The sequence below is a fragment of the Lycorma delicatula genome, chromosome 1 (genome assembly GCF_047948215.1).
Source record: "Lycorma delicatula isolate Av1 chromosome 1, ASM4794821v1, whole genome shotgun sequence".
In the NCBI taxonomy this organism is placed as follows: Eukaryota; Metazoa; Arthropoda; class Insecta; order Hemiptera; family Fulgoridae; genus Lycorma; species Lycorma delicatula.
Window position 1 is genome coordinate 139,986,517 of NC_134455.1, and position 21,149 is coordinate 140,007,665.

General features: G+C 32.0%; 1 protein-coding gene across 3 annotated transcripts in view; it reads right to left on the reverse strand.

Annotated features, from left to right (window-relative positions):
• Positions 1 to 15,520: 15,520 nt before the first annotated feature.
• Positions 15,521 to 21,149, reverse strand: part of Vps35 (Vacuolar protein sorting 35) — a 67,269-nt gene continuing 61,640 nt past the window's right edge. For all 3 annotated transcript variants that reach the window (XM_075362564.1, XM_075362555.1, XM_075362546.1), the window contains 2 exons: positions 20,530 to 20,673; positions 15,521 to 15,786 (listed from right to left, as the gene is read on the reverse strand). In XM_075362564.1, the coding sequence (XP_075218679.1) occupies positions 15,607 to 15,786; positions 20,530 to 20,673 (324 nt within the window). In that variant the 3' untranslated portion in view covers positions 15,521 to 15,606. The remainder of the gene's footprint in view (positions 15,787 to 20,529; positions 20,674 to 21,149) is intronic.

Consider the following 21,149-nt stretch of genomic DNA (forward strand, 5'->3'; position numbering starts at 1 on the left):
GTGGAAGCATTTGGTGACAATACTATGAGTAAAAGTAAAACTTTTTTGTGGTACAAAAGATTCAAAGATGGACAAACGACAGTCGATGACGATAAGCGTTCAGGAAGACCATCAACAAGCGCAACACCGGAAAACATCGCGAAACTCTATTGTTGTAGATCGTAGACAAACAATCCATGATGTTTGTGCAATTGTACAAATGTCATAAGGGTCCGTGCAATGCATCTTGTCGGACAATTTGAACATGAAATGCATTGCTGCAAAATTCGTACCGAGACTGTTTTGTACTGGTCGCTGTTTCGGTACGAAACAGCGACCAGAAACAAAATCGCGTAGCTGACTGTAGTAAATTGAAAAATTCAGCAAGAGATGACCCTAACTTCATCTCCAACATCATAACTGGTGATGAGACATGGGTGTACAGGTATGACCCTGAAACTAAGCAGCAGTCGTCGCAGTGGAAGTCGCCAAGTTCACCGCGGCAAAAAAAAAGCACGCCAAGTTCGCAGCAACATGAAGTCCATGATGATTGTTTTTCGACATCAAAGGCATTATCCATAAGGAATATGTTCCTCTTGGTCAAACTGTCAATGGGATATTCTATTGTGAAGTTTTGAAGCGGTTACATGAAAGCATTAGGCGCAAACGTTCAGATCTGTGGGGTAACAACAGCTGGGTTCTGCACCATGACAATGCGCCCACACACACATCGCTAGCCGTTGGGAATTTCTTAGCTTCCAAAAAGATGGTAGTGATTCCCCACCCACCCTATTCGCCTGACCTTGCCTCGTGTGACTCTTTTCTCTTTCTGAAAATAAAATTTCAATTGAAAGGCCGTCATTTTAACACAATTGAGGAGATTCAGGAAGAAACGCAGAATGTGCTTCGAAAACTTATACCTGCAGACTTCCAGGGATGCATGCAATCATGGGAAAAACACTGGGATCACTGTATCAATGCCCAAGGGGATTACTTTGAAGGAGACAGTGGAAATTATAAGTTATGATAAGCTATTTTATTTTTATGGTAAAATTCCCCGAACTTTTGGGTAGCACCTCATATAACACTGATGAAGCTGTAGAGTAAAATACATTAATAAAATTGTGAGCTGGACCATATATATATATATATATATATATATATATATATATATATATAGAGAGAGAGAGAGAGTGAGAGAGAGAGAGTAAGAGGCAAGATAAAAATAAAAGAAGCTAGCAAAAAAAGAGATGATGGTAAACAGCAAAGACAAAAAATTCATTTACAATCAGTGAAGTATTTGCTCTACCAATAACAAAATTACAAATACCAATTTGGGCAACTAATTGAAAGAATTAAAGGAAATTCAAAATTTGCAATCAAGTCAGATGAATCAACAGATATTGCAAAAATTGCATTATGATTGGTGTAGTATAATAACAATGTTCCTGAAGATTTAATCTTTTGTAGGCTGTTAGATGGGCAATCATCAGGTGAGGCAATTTTTCAAAAAGTGAACATTTATGATGATTTTTTTTAAAGAAGTAGTATTAAGATGGAAGACTGCATTGAAGTTTGTACTAATGGCACAGCAGCAATGATAGGAATAAATGTTGACTTTCATTCTAAGGTAAAGTTTGTAAGCAATAGACCTATTACTTTCATTCATTCATGATTAATTGGGAGGTACTCACAGTAAATAAAATTGCTACAAGATTCAGTGAAAACGGTTAATTATATTAAAAGCCATGCTCTCAGTAGTCGTCTCTTTTCAAAGTTATGTGAAAATGGGTTCTTAGTTCAACTCCCTTTTACTTCAAAAAGAAGTTGACTTTCAAGAGGTCAGGCTCTAAGAAAGCTAGTAATGTTAAAAGAAGAAGCAATACTATTTCTATCAGAGAATAAATCAGATTTGGTAAAATACTTTCAAGATGAAAACTGGCTTTGTAAACTATGTTACTTGTCAGATATATTTAAAAAACTTATGAGGTTAATTTATTTTTGCAGAAGACAACCAATATTTTTACACTGATATCTAAAATTCATGCCTTCATGAATTAAGAAATATGGTCACAGAAAGTAACTAATAGCTCATATGAGATATTTTTCATTTACATCTCAAGAGTTCTTAATTGAAATAAAAGAATTACCTTTTATTTTAATTAAGTATTACATTAATTAATTTTAATGAAATATAATTTAATATTTATGGTTAGTTTCTTTCATCTCTAAAATTTCTAGGATAGTGGACACATAACCGGACTGCATATTTAAATCACACAATAAAAACTCATTAACTAACCTCATGATTTATTTTTCATTTTTAGCAGATTTATTTTCTTATTTTTAGTAGCTTTGTTTTCATCATCTTTTATCTGATCAATTAATCAAGATCCGCTTCATACATTTTTTCTTTTAACCTGATTTAAAAAAAATTCCACATGTGCTTTTATTTATTGTAATTTTTTGAGCCACCTCCCATGCCCTTAATTTTTCAGCCTTCACCCCTGTCATCTCAGAAAAACCTGGAAGGCTAAATATCGAGTAAAAAAAAATAGCTATTATGGCCTTGTAACAGCTATGAAAATTATTTTTTTGATATTCAACTGTTAATGGGATTTTCAGAACATTCTGTACATTTAACCCATATCTTTATGTAAAATAATTATAAAAGAGTCATCAATTTGTGTGATTCTAATAACTCAGAATATTGTTGTCGACAGCTGAAGGATTATAACTGAATGTGTGTTCATGCATATCGCATAAAGTGAAGTTGTATAAAAGTCAAATTTACAAAATCTTTATATATTTTATTGAAATTAATTAAATGAAAAGTAGGATGAGAAACTGTCTTGTACTAAATTACCAGCTACATACCTTCACTACATAATTCTATTATAATGAAGGTAATCATTCTTAATCTGACAAGATATACTTTTAACTCTGGAATGGAAACACTGTAATTCTGTTGTTGCCTACTCATACTTTTGTTGGTGGGGAATATCCAGTTTGATTCCTGGTCATGTGCTTCTTAGTAGCTTCATATCATCCAACTAGTGTGGTTCTGTAAGTATTAAATTATGTGTAAAGTGCTTGGTTTACTGTTGCTAGCCGTTTAGTCATAAATTATTTTTATGAACTTTTTATCCCAGTTAAGAAAAAATATTAAGTAGAATTTTTAACTTCTTTTTGTAACATTTTTATTTATTTTGTAATTATTAATGTAGATGTTTTTCCATATTTATTAAAATAATTTTTGTCAGTAATAACCTTATGAAGGCTCTGTAATGGAAACAATTTACACCTAAAGATTATTTTCATTACATTATCTCCTAAAAATTTGTAAATTGCAGACACAGATATTATAAGTGAATAAATGTGAACTCTGCAAGAAAATAGAACAGGTTTTAAATGATCTCGATAAGGAAACTGATTATAATTCTGGTGAATGTCATCCCTCCAGTGGCAGTAAAAATGAAGACTGTGTAGAGGTCGATGAAGTAGAGGAGACTGCTTGAGAAAATGATACCACCAACCATGAAATTATATTTGTAGCTTCAAATCCTGATTCGGTATAAAAGTAGCATGAGTGAAGAGGTAATTAGAACTCCACTCAACTGCCATAAACGTACTTCAGTAGTGAGGATGAAGAAGAAAATGCCAAGATGCAACAGTTGAGGAAATATGTAATTGTCCCAAATATTCAGTTGCTCAAAGGCAAAAATTATCATCTCTGATAGGTCAAGTCATTTAAAAATAAATAAGTACACCACAAAGGAATATAGTTCATCTCAGTCAGTCAATATTCGGAGAAACGAAAAAGAATTTTAGCTAATTGATATGTTTTCGCTGTTGTCAGTGAAGAAATCTTTCAAATAATTCTGTGTTGTACAGATGCAGAGGATTTCAAGAGTACATTTTAATTATGCAAACATGAGCATCACTAATGAAGATGTGTATTAAAAAATTGAAGGCACTGTTAGCCTTCTTAATTTTAACAGCCACTCTGAAAAATAATCATTTGTCTTCAACTACTTGATGCCAGTTTATGTGTTAGTATGTATAAGGTGACCATGAGTATTAAACAATTTGAATTTTTGATTGTGTTTAAAGGTTTGATGACAAGTTAATGTCAGGAAATAAAATAAAATAAGACCAATTTGTCCTGATATGTGAATTATGGGATAAGTTTATAAATAACAGTCAGCCTTATTATTTCCCTAGATCTTTCATAACAGCTGACAAATAACTATTGGCCTTTTGCAGGAGATACCCTTTCTGAATGTGTATGCCCAATACACTAGCTAAATACGGTATAAAAATTGTCATGGCATGCGATTCAAATACAAAGTAAATGTGCAATGCAATGCCCTATCTAGGAAAGGACACTCATACATGCTTTTTCTGCTTAGTCAATATTTTATAAAAGAACTTACCAAAAAATTGAAAACAATAATAAAAACATTATGAACAATAATTGTTCATATCTATTCCATTAGCAGAAGATCTTCTGAAAGAAAAATTAACATTACTTGGAAGGCCGAGGTTTAATAAAAATAATATATACTCCCAGAAATGAGAGTAATAAAAGGCTATTAAATAGTTAATGAAATGGCATTAACTATTCCACTAACCATATTTATTAACCTATTAACAATATTTTTGATAAGAAAAATACTCTTTTACCTTAAAGCCAATAAAAATAAAATTGTCAAGCTTCTGTAAACGACTCATAACATCCAGGTATCAATAAACTTTCACAGAAACTGGATATAGATTTTACAATTCAACTAAATCTAGAGTTGACATAAGATCAGATGTGCAGCAATAATTCATTCTGCTGTAAAACAAGACATTGGCCATTATATGTGTTTTATGGAATGTTAAATATTGCATGCCTAAATTCATATGTTATTCATGTTATAAAATGCAGCATGCATATAAAAAATATATATAGTCATAAACTTTTATTTATAACTTTAAGCAATCACTCAGTGAGCCATGGATGAAAAAACAGCTATCAACTATTCTGTACATTTCATATGCTGCATTTGACCATTACTAGTAATCTCGAAGATGTAGAAGCTCAGTGGCTTCATCTTCTACTCAAAATAAAAATAAAAAGGATAATATGTTATACCTGCCCATCCAAAAAACATCGCATGATGACAAAATATTGTAAAAAATCCAAAAAGCTTTTCTGTAAAGAATACAGTGTTCAAATGTAAAAAAAAATGCTGTATACATTACATTTCCTCTAACTGCAAGATTTTATTTTACTTATATTACTGTATGAAACATCATCTTTATAAAATTCTATACAGAAAGTAAACAGTGTAGATTTTTTTAGCAAGGGATTCACACCTAACACGTTTGGTGTTAAAGAAAATGTGCAGATTGTCACACAGAAATCTCACGTTATGAAAGTGTGGAGAAATATACAATTATTTCTGCAATTGGTGAATGGAGAATTTGATGTAATAGCAGGACAAGATGCTCAGGTGTACCACATTGTCCAACCAAAAGCAGAAGTAGAAGAAGCAATCAAAGACATGAAAAATAACAATACTTCAGGAGACGATGGTATCAATGCAGAAATTTTAAAAGCAGGAGGGAAATATTTATCAACACTAATTTATATGTTAATACTACAGGTCTGGAAAAAGGAGGAGATACCAAAGGAATGGAAAGAGGCCATAATTGTATCTCTGCTCAAAAAAAAAAGACAAGCAGGACCCTAACAACTATCAGAGGATATCATTTTTGAACACAACATATAAAATTTTGTCAAGAATAATTCAAAGACTTGAAATCTATATAGGAAACATCATAGATGGTCATATAATTGGATTTCAGAGAGGCAGATCTACACTGGACCAAATATTTATTCTGAAAGAAACCATAGCCAAGTACTGGGAATTTAACAAAGGATTCTATAGCCTGTTTATCGATTCACGTAAAGCTTATGACAGCCTCCAAAGAGATAGAATATGGAAAAAAATAGTCGGTTTTGGAATACCAAGAAAACTAATCAGGGCAGCAGTTTTAAGAGTGAGTGATGCCAAGTGTAAAATAAATATTCACCGATCTTTGAAGTAAACAAGGAAGTAAGACAAAGAGATGGCTGCTTCTTACCCCTACTTTTCCCAGACATTGTACTCTTAAAGAAATCTAAAAGACTAATCTTGTTATAAAAATAGGCTCCAAAATAGTTGTGCTTGCTTTTGGGATGATGAAGTGATACTTACAGTGAGTAGAGAGGAAATAGAAGAAATAACAAAGGTACCGATTAGAAAAACACAGGTTGAAAATCAATGAGAATAAGACAAAATTGGTAATTTTAGTCATTTGAATATCAACCCTTTCTGTCAGCGATCCTTCACTTCTGCTTCAGGCCTGGGGTACACAAGTGATACAAACACCCAGTGCAGCATGAGGCTATGTTCAACACCCCAGAAGCCAAAGAAAGTTGGTCTTCTGAAGAGCTGTAGCTCATGACAACACAAGAGGCCTTGGCTAAGAAGAATAACACCAAGTTTATCAACCATCTGTTCAGCTAGTCTCTGGAGGCTATAAAAGGGATGTGTCACAGGATCAACCACTGGCATTTTGTTCAGTGTGCAATTGCAAATCTGATCACAACAACATTCTCAAACACCAATCAGATGATGTATCAGACATCTTCTCCGCCTCATGAGTTGCAGCTCTTTCTATAGCCCCAGAGTCCTTCGACTCCATCTTTAAATTACCTACTAACTCATAAAACTTCTCCCACATCTATCAAGTAGCAGTCACTCTGTGATACTATACTAACTACAATTCGTTCCCTAATCCCTGCTGTTTCAAATATTCGTGGTTGACCGTGCCATGAATTAGTTGTCATAGCCCACTCTGTCCTGAGTGGTGCTCTGGCTGAAAAGGTCCTATTGTCTGTGATGGACTGGTTTTACTCTGTTTTCTATCCCCACCTTCTGCTTCGCCCTGCCAAGTTCGTTCTGTTTGCTTGGGCTAGGCCTTCTCCTAGCCTGAGTTAACAACAGGTTAGGCATTGGGAATATGCCACCACACAATGACTGTTTCGTAAGAACATGTTGAGGTACGTCCATACGTAATATTCTTGACGTCCACATTTCTACAGAAGTTCCAACATTTGCAAGATTGATAAAATATTTGGGTTTTGGACCGATCTGGTTACAATTCTCTCTAAATCAATTTCTGAAAACACTGCTTTACAACGCCTTCTTTCTTAAGAGTCTATGGGGGGCCACATCTTGTGTGAGGAGATCGTAGCTGAGCGTGTTTCATTCAGTTTAGCTCATGGCCTTGATGGTGTGACCTTTGACAAGCTGTCCCTGCCTCCCTGATTGCCCTCTTCTACAATTTAATCCTTTTTCTCAACAGCTTCTCATGTCTAAGCTGGAAGGCAAAACTGTTTTTGTCCTAAGAAAGGGGGCAAGGTCAACCATTGGATTTCAACCGATTGTTTCTTCTATGGTAGTCCCGCACCTTCATAAAATCTTGGCCAGTCGCCTTTAGCTGTCCCATTTAGATGATCCCTGTCAGCATTGTTTTTATGATGGCTGTTGAATACCTCCATTCTCTCTGCTGTGATCCATCATGCTTGATCTTCTTTATCCCCTTTGCACATCGCTTCACTCGATGTTGCAAAGGCCTTCATTCAATCTCCCATGCAGCTATCGAATTTGCCCTAAGATCTCTTGGACTTCCCCCTCATTTATTAACTAAATAAAATGATAAAATGACTTTATACCTCATCTTCGACTTCCTTTATGCTTCATGGTGTATCCTCCCCTCTTGTCTGCATTTCACCGGGTGTTCGTCAGGGTGACCCTCTGCCTGTACTACTTTTCTCTTATGTGAATGATCTAATCACTAAAGAGCTCCTGGGGTTATATTTGTTGAATTCTTAGGTTGTCAGTTGTCAACGGTAGCGTATTGATGACATGCTATTGTTCAGCTCCACAATTTGGAGTTTACAGACCTCCCTTAAAGCCTTTGAGCAAGCTGCTGAGTGGTTTGTCCTCACTCTGAATGTGGGAATATATTGATTATTTCAATAACCTTTTTTATAATACAGGTAGAATGATTAGTAAAAACATTAATGTTAAGAATTTTAATAGAAAGAATGAATAGAAATAATGTAAAGTAAATGTATCTTAGACCTGTAAAAAATTATGAAATAAAGAAAATAATTAATAAACTGAAAAATAAAGCACATGGGGTTGATGGGATATATGCTTCTGTGATAAAAGTATTAAGCAATATGTTACAATTATTGATGCTTTAACATTCTTGTTTATATACAATTTAAGATACTATACTGGTATTTGTCCACATCAACTGAAACTTGCTAATCCTGGAAATTATATACCAGTTTCTCTATTTTCTAATTTTGCGAAGATAGATAATAATTACATAATAAATTATGAATAAATATAATAATATCCTGTCTAACTCACAATATGATTTTAGAAAGGGTATTGTAACTAAAGATCTTATTGGTGACTTTTCTTAAATCATTTATCTAAATCTAGACAAAAATAAACCCATTGCATTTACATTTCTGGATCTGGCCAAAGCCTTCAGTAATGTGACCATAAAATTTTAACTGAAAAGCTTCAAAAAATTTGTATCAGGGGTTTACCTCTAAAGTTACTTAAAAATTATCTACTAAATAGAAAACAATATGTTAACATTTTTGGAATAAAAAGTAAACTACAAGGTTTGAATATTAGTGTTCCTCAAGGAAACATTCTTGGGCCATTATTAATTAATTATATTAACAATATAATTGAACTACAAATTCCTGATGGTAAAATATTATCCTATGCTGATGACATGGGGTGGTGTGGGGGTTTTACAATATCTTATGGAAATACTTGGATAGAAGTTTGTAATAAATTGGAAAAGCAACTTACTGAATTAAAAGAATGTTTAGATTGTAATAAATTAGCTCTAAATGTAAGACAGTCTGTTTGATTTTAGGTAGTCATTTTGACTGTATACCGATTTTAATGTTGTAACCAGCAATAAATTTATTCAAAGAAAATGCTACACAAACTATTTAGATATTTATCTTTGATCAACATTTTAGATGAGAATGTGAAATTTCAAATAAAATATACAATTTTTGCATTACCAAGACTAAGAAGTAGGCTTCTTACAGTTCAAAATTTGTTTACTATTATGTATGGAATTATTACACTTCTGTTAGTTATGGTATAATTGCATGGGATTAGCTAATAAAAATCAAATAAAAATATCAAATTACCGCTTAATTTATTTGAAAAATACATGTTAGAAATCATTGAGTCATCATTATAAAGAAATAGTTCAAAACTTTATAAATAATTTTTTAAATTTGAGATATAAATCAATTCAATTATTGTGAATTTATAAAGAAATTGGCAGAAGGAATTATAAATATTATTTTATAAACTGCCTCATGAAAGTATAACGCTAGTTTCAAGAAATTAAAAAATATTAGAAAAAACTATAAGATGAATGAACTTGAAAAACAGCTGGATTAAATAGATGCTTAACAGACTATTCAGATGTTAACATTATTATTTTATATCTTTAAATTTAAATTTTACTTTTCTACTTTTTGTAGTTTTTCTTTTTAATATATGTACACCAGACTGGATGTAGATGTTTTAGCATCTCTGCAGCGTACTTTGACATAATGTCTCTGTACAGTGTTACTAATTATCCTGATATTAAATAAATAAATTCTGAATGCTTAAGAAAAAAAGATCTAATACATCTAATACTGCGTATTGCAATATAGCAGCAATGAACCAAGAATCATTCAACTTTATTGTTGGGGGTGACCTCATTTATTTTTTAAAATGTTGGTTTGATAACTTAATAACTTTGCTAGCTCAAATGGAACTTTGTCCTACCAAGACGTGGAAGTATTAGAAACTTCTTTAATAATGGTGCATAACCATATTATAAAACCTCGCGCATTTATCAATTTGTTTTTAATAACTATAATTTTAATGGAAATATATTAGACAGATTTAATTTCTTTTATAAAATGGCTGGTTTAGTTGAAATCCTTCAGATACTATCATAAAATATATAAAATTGAAGAAATCTGACCTTGTAGAAGTGAAATTTTATACACATGCTCTGTTATCCGGCTTAGACAATTTTCTCTTTAATAATCCTCATATACATATACTTAAAAAAATATACTGACTTCCCTACCTCAGCTGATATTGCACAAATTGTAGGAAAAAAAAAGTACCAAATTTTTCTGAGTGGCAGGGTTACATGAGTAAAATAACCCAATGGTTACCTCATGAAGTATCAAGGATTACACAAAGCCCACTTATAATAGCTCTACCAAGTGAATATAACACCATACATACTTGTAAACTAATGGCCTTAAAAGAAGCTACAAAATATAAATTAAAAACTATATTTGTAACTTTTGACTTACCGTTGTATATAAAAGCTATTGAAATCTTATTATCAGCTCCATCTTATTCAGATATAAAAATGTTATCAGACTACGACGATGCCATTTACTTATGTCATTTATGAGACACATATGTCTGATAGTGGACTTGTTGAACTGCTAAGTATAATTTTTGCAGAAAATTCTACTTCCCATATTATGACGGTACATGCATATGTTTGTGGAGTCCAAGAATATATCTTAGTTGTCTTAGCGCTTTCAAAAAGCATTTTTAAAAAATTTAACAGAAGAAGAAACAGTTTTTTTGCTTTCAGATGAATGTGAAAGAAAAATAGATAACAAAAATCAGGGATCAGTATCAAAGAGACAACAGGTTGAGGTTCAACCATCCACAGATATAAGGTGTGATATAAGTGATCACTCCCCTAAAGTTGATAATAAAGAAGCAACTCATTGCAAATATAAGTGGTGCAAGTGGAAGGCACATGTATATTGCATAAAGTGTTATGTGCACTTCTATTTTGTTTAAAATAAAAACAGTTTTAAAAACTCTCATACAAATTAATGTTTTCATAAGTCGTTATTGCTTTTTTACCTACACATTGTAATTTTTGTTTATTTTTTATAATCTCTTTTTCTTTTTCATTTTAGCCTCTGGAACCACAGTAAGGTATCACTTCAGAGGATGATGTGTATGAATGTAAAAGAAGTGTAGTCTTGTACAGCCTCAGATCGACCATTACTGAAATGTGTTTCTTACACTCAGTATTTAAAAAATGAACATTGGGAATATGTATTTAAGTAAAAATACATTTTAACTACTAGAAAGACTGTCATTGCAAATGTACTTTTATGGCCTACAGTCCACTCCAACAGACACACTGAAAAAATAAATGAGCGAGTTGGGAGGGGCCAAAACATATACATATGAATTCAAAGTGATTTTATAAAATGGTAAATGTAAGTTAATATTCTTTCGGTAATTAGAAAATAATGCAGATCTGAGAGGGTTAATATAGCGAAGCTTACAGGGGTTACTAAACTTCTAGGCATAGCTACTAGTTCCTACAGTAGACTGGATGAGATGAACTCCCATATAGCTTCCTCAGAGCCCAAATTTGACAACTGGTTAGGGTTCAACAATAAAGGCAAAGCTTGGTGAAATTCAAACGAATCCTATATAAGATTTAAAGCAAACAAATTTAAGTTGCTTTAGTATGATCTCATGTACAGGGAGCAGACCCATATAGTGTTAAATCAAATTATATGCAGAAAATGACAAGCAACAGAAATAACAGGTTAGAAGAGTGAAGTTATGGCCCATTGTGTTTCTTCTTGCTTTTAATATTGATTTTTAATTTACAAAAATAATCTTTAACTTTTCTCCAACTATAATGAATCAAATTGTGACTTTTGACATAGCCTACAAGTAAACATAGATAATTCTTGGATGTAATTATAATAAAGTTTAATAAATAAATGTCTCTAAAGTTTAATTATGAGAATTAGAAACACATTTCTCATTACTGCATATTGAAGCAGGAAAGAACTACGTTAGAAGTTTGCAGACACCCTGATTGTACAACCCTTCATTAATTAGTTGCACTCCCCACATTTACTTTTGTCAGTGCACATTCTGCAAAATAAGCTCTATTCATTTTTTGTTTGGTTTAATTTACACAAAAACTGAAAGTTTAATGTGCACTAAAACTGCATAAATAAAGTAATTACTCTTATAATGTAAATCATTGATCTTTATAGGTTGCATAAAACTTATAATTTATAACTTAGTGTATAAATAAATAAGACTAATTTATCTGTTATAAAAGAAATAAACATAGTAGTAGGTAGATGGATAATAAAAGATAATCTTCTGCTTAAAAACTTTATATTGTATAAAAATAAATTTACAATTAGTAATTTTTTTTGTTATTTGGAAAATGAAGAAATTTATTATGCAGTGGAGAGAACAAACAATCAAATAATACAAAAAAAATTAATAATCTAAGCAAATCTTACAAAAATTACATAACAATCATTTAGTATAAAAGAAAAAACAAATTGAATTAGAATTCTGGAATGTTTTCTTTCCCCCCTCTAAGCGTTGAAAGTACAAAGTATATTTTAGTAGAGACGTAAAGTTTACAAAAAGTTGCATTAGTTGATAATGTATATATAAATAATTAAAAGTTCAATAAATTTTCTGTGTACTGGTATGAAACCTAGCTAAAACTACTTAAATTTTAATGTAGGTTTCCCAACTGTAATTTTTTTTATGGTGTAATTAATATTAATCCTGGTAAAGTGAACCTAGATATACATCCAGTATAAATTCATGAATAAGGGTTCTATGAATAATAATTAATATAAGTAATGTTGCAACCCACATTCGAGATACTTCTTAATTATTATATGACTCATTCACTAAAAAGTGAAAATATGAAAAAGAATTAAAGAAATAATTTAGTAACTTGACTGGTTCATCATTAAAAATTAACCCAAGACCATTACTCCGCTAAAATTGTACAAAGATGTCATTACATAATTAATAAATTCATACAGCCAAAGATGAATAATTGACTGGTCTTCAAACATGATTAGATTTACTATTTATATGGTTAACTGGTTGAAACTTTTATGCAAGTGTCCCTCTCTGCCATCTTCATTCAAAAAAACTTAATATCTGACATTCAGATTTAAATCAATTTTAAGATTAACAGAATCATGCTTTTAATTTTTAATTACATGTAAAAACTCATATCTAAGGAAGGAAGAAATCCCATTGCCATATGCCAAAGTTTTATTATTTCAACAAAGATATACTCATGTTTTATAAAATTAACATAGTAACTGTCTTTGTTAGTAACAATTTTTTTCAAAAGAAAAACATGATGACAAAAGACATGTTGGCCAAGTCAGAAATTATCTATTTCTACACTACAGTATTAAGAATATAAAATAGTCCTGTGTAAAAGAGAAAGTGCATCCCTCAGTATCTTATGCTGAAATACCACTAACATTTTGGAAACTGAATGATGTAAAGCAAGATAAAATATGAACACCCCAATTCTAACTAGTTTCCATAGATCACCAAAATTAAGGATGGTGGGAGGAGTTTAATGCATGTTGGTATTTTGTAGTGGTTAATGAAAACAGCAGTTGATGCCAATGAAAATACAAAAGTAAAGAACACAAATAAAGGTGAAAAAAATAAGAACATTAGCAATGTTCCATCAGTGTAAAATCCATCATGGAGTAACTGTTGAAAAACGACATTTGATGATCAGAATATTTTTATTTAAATACAAGTTAAACCTCAGAAGAACACAATGTTGGTATAATAGGATGGATGGTGATGATACTGTTTTAGAGTAACTCTGCCAAAGCAATATCATTAATCTGTAATGAAACGTGTATGAGTTTACAAACCTTCATGAGAAACAGGATAGAAAATGGAATAATAAAATATTTTCTATAACAGACCCTATCACAGTTTGTAACAGAAATTTAAGAGTAAAATTTGAAGTTAATAATAGGCCAGTAAAATTTGAATTAAATGCTTTTTTTTGGAAAGCACCACAAAAACAGCAATTTATAAGATCATATCATCTTAGTATTAGATAACATAGGGAATTTTTGTATCTTGAAGTAGTATTCCACCCTGTCAATTATTAGACAGGAAATTCAGGCTGCCAAATGTGTAAGTTACAAAATACAATATTTTTTAGAGTTATTGTTGAATTCCCAAGAAAACTGAAGTACCACCTCTTTCCAGTGGAAAAAGAAAAAAGAAGACCCAAAATTGAAAGGATATAAAAACGTAATCTGATTTTGCCATGAAGAATGTACAAACATTATCGAGGATCAAATTTTGGACCTTCAACACAGGTATGAACTGTGTTGACACAGTATGTATGAACAGTTCATCACACAGGAGTGATGAACTGAATAAAGTCAATAAGGAAATTACTTTTAATTAAATAGACATATTTTACAATAAATTAAATTAATCATTTTCTAAAAGCAATAATTAAATTTGTAGAAGACAAAAAGTTGACATAAATCTTTTACAGTTACTGAATAGAATACATCTTAAAAATATCTACAATATAAAAAAAAACAATGACCGAAAAAATTCTTGCTTTGTCAAGATTTTTCTAAACAACAATGATCTGATTCAATGAGTAATACTTTGTTTTCTATTTGCTTATTTTTCACAGGAAAGGTGAATTATAATTGTATTTAAACACTACACCATTTATTAACATTTCATGTCAGCCAACAATATTTACTTTTAATCCATAAAAATATTTAACAATTATAATTATAAAAAAAAATGTATATACACACACACACTCCACTCCACTCACCCACAAATTCATTGTTTTCTTTATGCTATAATATATACTCCCAAATATATACTATAATTCAAAATAAATATATGCATATGCATATATATTTTAAATTCTATTATTATAAATCTCCCAGTACAGAATATTGAGATAAGAAGTATCTTATCTTAATTTTATTATGTGTCTTTTGTGGAATCTTGCATCTTCAGTTATGATTGAATTTAATTAAACTGCATATTAAAAAGTTAAAAATTAAAAACACCAAAATATACAGTGTACATGATGCAATGTTTGTTACATTACTGTAATTTTGTAATGAAAATTGCTTATTAATTTATTATATGAATGCTGCTACCTGTTGCAATTTTAACTGAGAGAGACAGTCTTTTAAAAACTGCAAAAATAGCAGAATTCATATAATAAATTAATATGCAATTTTCTTTATAATATTACAGTAATGCAAGAAAACCTTACATCATGTGCATAGTTTTATTTTAGTATTTTTAAGTTTTTAATATGCAGTTTAATTAAATAATTTAATCATGACTGAGGATGTGACATCCTGTGAAAGTACTTTCATGATAGAATTAAGATAAGATATTTCTTATGTCAACATTCTGTACTAGGAAGTTATATTAACAGCATTTAAAATATAATTTAACAGAACAGAGGAATAATATGAATCCTAAAAACATTAATTTCAGTATATGCATTTGTATAAATAAATCAATGTTACAAATTTTAGAATTAGAATTATGTTTTATTTTTAATATTACTATTTTTTAATTATACATTTTTAAAAATGCAATGAACAATATTGTTACATTACAACACCAAACCCTCATATGAAATACCTTCAGATTCTGGACCTTCCATTCGATTACGTAAATGTTCAATTGTATTCGTAAAATGTTTACTAATCTGTTCAGATTCTTCATTTGCTTCCAAATTTGGTAATTCTTCACGAATTTTACTTATTACTTGATTTAACATGGCCACAGTTACCTAAAATAAAAAGAAAATACATACTGATAAAAAAAAATTTTACTTAATACCTGATTTAACATTACCACAGTTACCTCAAATAAAACGGGAATGCATATCAACAAAAAGAAGAAATTGAGAAAATTATAGTTTAAGAACACGGACAGTGACTCTGGCAAGTTATTCTACCTTCTGCTGCGCTACAATCAAACATGTAAGAGGAATAAATGCTTTGCACATACCAGTTAATCTAACAGCTGTCATTTGTTTAATATTGGTGTTTCAATTATTACTTAGTGAAATCAAAGTTTATTCCTTAAATGCTTTACAATTCTTTCTTTTCTTAAAATGTTAAATGGAAACTGAATAATTTATAAATTGAAAATAAAAATTCTGATCAACTGCTTATTATGAGCAAATAAAGAACTGGTTCTATTCACATTGGTTTTTTGTCAGTTTACTAGATCACAATTTTTAATTTTTTGTCATTTATTATATTCAAAATTGCAGAAAGAAAGAAAGAGAGAGATAGAGATATCTTCTCACAGCCTACCATAAATAGTTGACTAGAATTCAACTTAACATTTCACTGTACCTGCTTTTCTGCAGTACACTGGTCCCGTATCAATTTATTTTTTTAGTTTTGTGTTCTAGGTATTATATCAACTCCAGTTACTTTTATTTAGCTGTTTTATTAAAATAGCCAGTTATCAGAAACAAACCAATATAAGAATTGCAGTTTAAGTCAGAACTTTAAAGAAATTGGGTAAATTTAATTTAAAAACAGCAATCCAATCGGAAATAAAAGTAAAATTAGAAATAAAATGTTCAAAGGAAAATTTAAGACATTGGATGAAGCTCAACTAATTTAGTTTAATCTGGCCAGCTCTAATGAATGTCCCTGTTAACAGCAGTATTTTATAACAAAAAACTAGAAATTTAGCACAAAAAAATGGGTAAGGAGTATACTGCAAGAGGCACGTGGTTAACTAGATGGAAGGACTGGTACAAAATTTTCTGTAAAAAAAAAATTATGAAGATAACATGACCCTGACATTAATTCAGTAGGGTTGGGTAGGAAAAATCTGGAAGGAAAATTATAGTGGAAACTAACCAGAAAACACACCTTGTTGATGACACCAACATCTGAGTCTGAGAAATGCCATTTATGCACCCCCCATAAATGGGGGAGTGTTGGACTCGCATGGGCTCGGCTAGATGTTATTAAGAACCTATGTGTACCCGCACCCTACCGACTAAAACTCATATCTCACCTTTCTCCTCCTCTGGGGTCGGTCCTGCAGTTTAATCATTGTGCGGGCTCAGGAGGTGCCTTTAGGGTCCAGGGGTCCAGAGTCCCCGTGCTTCATCACCGTTGCCCATTCGCACAAGTGCAGACACACGACGGCTCCACAGGGGGCTGTCCTTCGCCCCTTCACCTTCAATCACTTTCTTCCCTGAGTCTCAGGTCTTGTGTATGGAACTCTGATTCCTTGCTGGTGATCTTCAGTCCTCTTACTGATCTGGGTCCTGAATCAGGCTCTATCCCATTCTCTAGCTTCTCTTGCTTTAGTTTTCAGGATTCTAGTAGCTAGGTGTACTACCTTGTCCCATTCCGTTTTTCCAGTCAACATGTACGGAACTGTTTCTTCCGGAGAAAGCCAGCTTTGCCTGACATTTTGTTTTACCACATCCCATCGCTGGCATTGGTAAGATGGTGTGCTCAACGGTATCCTCAAGATCGCAGTACCTGCAGAGAGGAGACACTCTCCTGCCAAATCGATGCAGGTAGGCTTCAAATTCACCATGTCTAGAAAGGAGCTGGGTTACATAGAAACCTACCTCACCCAGTTTTTAATTGATGGTAGATTTTAAGCAATTTTCTTTTTCTATAAAATTTAAATTTATTTAAATTCTATTATTTAACAGAATTTGTCCACTTTTAATATCTACGAGGGTAAATCAATTATTATCCGAAATTTAGTTATATTTTTGTTTATGTTGGTAGTACTGTCGTGTTGCGTAGATGACGCATGCATGGTTTAATTGTTATGTCTGTGCAGGTTTGATGCTGCTAGGTTAGTTCCATTATCGCTGCCCTGCCGTTAACCATGGCTGCTCTGCTTTCTGTTTGCACCAAAGAAGAGCAACGTTCAGTGATCTGTTTTTTGTGGTCGGAAGATGTATCAGGGGCCGAAATTCATCGAAGACTTTCGGTAAAGTACGGGAACAGTGTGTTGCCACAATAGAGTGTCTACGAATGGACTGAAAAATTCAAAAATGGTCGCGCAAGTGTTACGCACGATGAAGGAGCTGGATGACCGTTTACCGCCACAAAAAACATTGAACAGCATTTACGTTTAACGGCACAAAAATCAAGGAAAACATTGAACGTGCACGTGACATAGTTTTCTTAGACAAACGAGTAACTATTGTGCAAATTAGTCATGGTTCTGCCTACAAAATCATCCACAATAGACTTGGATTTCATAAAGTCTGTGCAAGATGGGTCCCAAAACAACTCACACAGTTGCATAAACAAATGCGCTTGGACATCTGCTAAAAATATTTCTATTGCTATGGTAATGAATGGGACATCTTCTTAGACTGAATCATCACTGGTGATGAAACATGGATCCATCATTACAAGCCGGAGAGTAAACGGCTGAGTATAGAATGGAAACATCCAAATTCACCCTGCAAAAAAAGTTCAAGACCCAACCATCTGCAGGAAAACTGATGCTTACGGTTTTTTGGGACTCACAAGGCCCAGTACTGGAATATTATGAGGAAAGGGGCACAACAATAAACAGTGCACGTTACAGTGAGATGCTTACTGCCAAACTGAAGCCTGCAATTCGAAGCAAACGCCAAGGACTGCTGTTGAAAGGTGTTGTGTTGTTGCATGATAATGCCCGTCCACATACTGCTGCCCACACTGCTGAAACGTTCCAGAAACTCAACTTTGAAGTACTGGCTCATCCTCTGTATAGTCCAGATCTTGCTCCTTCTGACTATCACTTGTTTGGTCCACTCAAAGAGGCATTAAGGGGCCATCGATTTACCTCAGACAAAACAGTGAAAGAAGTGGTGCATCCTGGCTCGCAGCTCAACCAAAAACCTTCTTTTATGAGGGCATCAGAAAGCTTGTGTAACGATAGACCAAGTGCGTTGAAATGCAAGGGGACTATGTTGAAAAATGATGTACATGTAAGTTTCCTATTTGTATTGCAATAAAATTTATAACTATATTGTGGATAATAATTGATTTACCCTCGTATTATTTATAAAACTATTATTTATTCAACATTTGTTTCACTAAACAGTTTTGTTTCTTATGAGGATGGGTGAAAAGTTCCCAGCCTCACACAGAGATTGCGTTAGTACGCTTAATTTCTCGACAGCGTCACATAATTCCATTCTTCATTAGTTTACTATAGGAGTTTCAAGTTGTTGCATCACTTAGTATAATATTTACAGTCAAAAATTAAGAATTAGGGTGTTATTTGGAAAATGAAAAAACCTGGAAATATTTGCAGTGATTAAATACTTTTTTTAAATGGCTTAGTGCAAAGGAAATTAAAGAAGAGCTTGATAAAACACTGGGAGACTCTTCTCCATCGAATACAACAGTTCACAACTTCTCCATAAAATAATAAACAACTTCTCCAAAATACCACTTCAAACTCAATATGTCTCCAAACTACAAAATACAACTTTTCCATCAAATAAACTGGGTCGCAGACTTTAAAATGGGTCAAACATGCACTGGTGATGAAACATGCAATGAATACCTTTCTGAAGTGACTACACCAGAAATGATAGACAACGTGCATAAAATTATTTTGGCAGATCAGTTAGTGACAGTGAATGAGTTAGCATTGTCTGTAGACTTGTGAACAGAATGCAGGCTAAATATTTCGCATAAACATTTGGGCATGAACAAGCTATGCGCTAGATGGGTGCAGTGTTTGTTCACGCTTTATCAAAAACAGTATCAAAAAACATTTCAAGCGATTGTCTCAAGCTCTTTCTGCCCAATACAGAGCAATTTTAAGTCAATTTGTGATGGTAGATAAGACAAAACAGCAGTCAGAACTATGGATTGAAAAAAGTCAATCTGCTCAAAAAAAAAAAAAAAAATGACTTTTCGCATGAAAAAGTTATGGCAATTGTTTTTCGGGATGCATGTGGAATAATTTTCAATATTTTAAAAAAAGGTGAAACAATAAATGGTGAATATGTGACTCTACTGTAGCATCTCAGTAATGAAATTAGGAAAAAATGACTGCTTTTAGCAAAACAAAAAGTGCTTTTCCATCAAGACAAGCTCCAGATCATACATCAGTCATTACAATGGCAAAAATCAATGAATTATGGTTCGAATTGCTCCAAAACCCTCCATATTCACCTGATCTGGCTCTCAGTGACTTTTCACTTGTTTCCTAACCTAAAAAAATGGTTTGGGGAGAAGAAAGTTTTGACCAGTCATGGCCGCTGTAGATGGTTATTTTGTATAAATTGGCATACCAAATTGGCATAAGCAATCTTTGGAATGTTGGTCTATGTGTATAGACCTTAATGGACTATGTTGAAAAATAAATCAAAATGTAGTTTCCTTATCCAGACCTGAAACTTTTCACCCTACCCTCATATATATGTTTCATTAGCTTTATATTAACTACAGTTATCTAATACAATATAAAATAAGGTAAAGAAATAACATGAAATAAAAAAATAAAAATGATACTGCGTCAAACTTACATGTTCATTGCCTTTTTCATAGAAATAAACATAATGATTTAGTAATTCAACAAACAGCTGTGTTTGTACTGATAAATCCATGCACTGACTTGCTATACGAACACCTTTCTTCAAGCACTCAACAACCCGTTTACCATCATGAATCTATAAAAAATGAACAATCATTTAAAAAAAAAACAGTACTTTGATAAATCATATTTTAAATAAATTGATAAAATAAAATACGATACAAAATTCAGTCATAAAGAACAATTTAATTTCTTCTTTAGTGGAACTGTCAACAGACAGGTATCAAGAAACAGCATTCTCCATGATGGTCTGTCCTAAGTTTTTTATTTTAAATTACAGAATCCTTATCTCAATTTCAAATTATCCAATACTGCTATCTTCCTTCTTTCTCTTTCTTTCACACCTGCAATCTTTTCTTTAATTATTACTTTCTAAACATAATAATCATGTTAGGATGTTGTCTATCCAATTTGCTTTCTTTTTTTTTATTGTCTTAATCAAACTCCTAATCACATTTATATTTGTCAAGACTGATCATTAGTTTATACAGTATATTTAATTTACTGTACAAAAATATATTTTAATATTCAAATAATTCATCAACATATTTA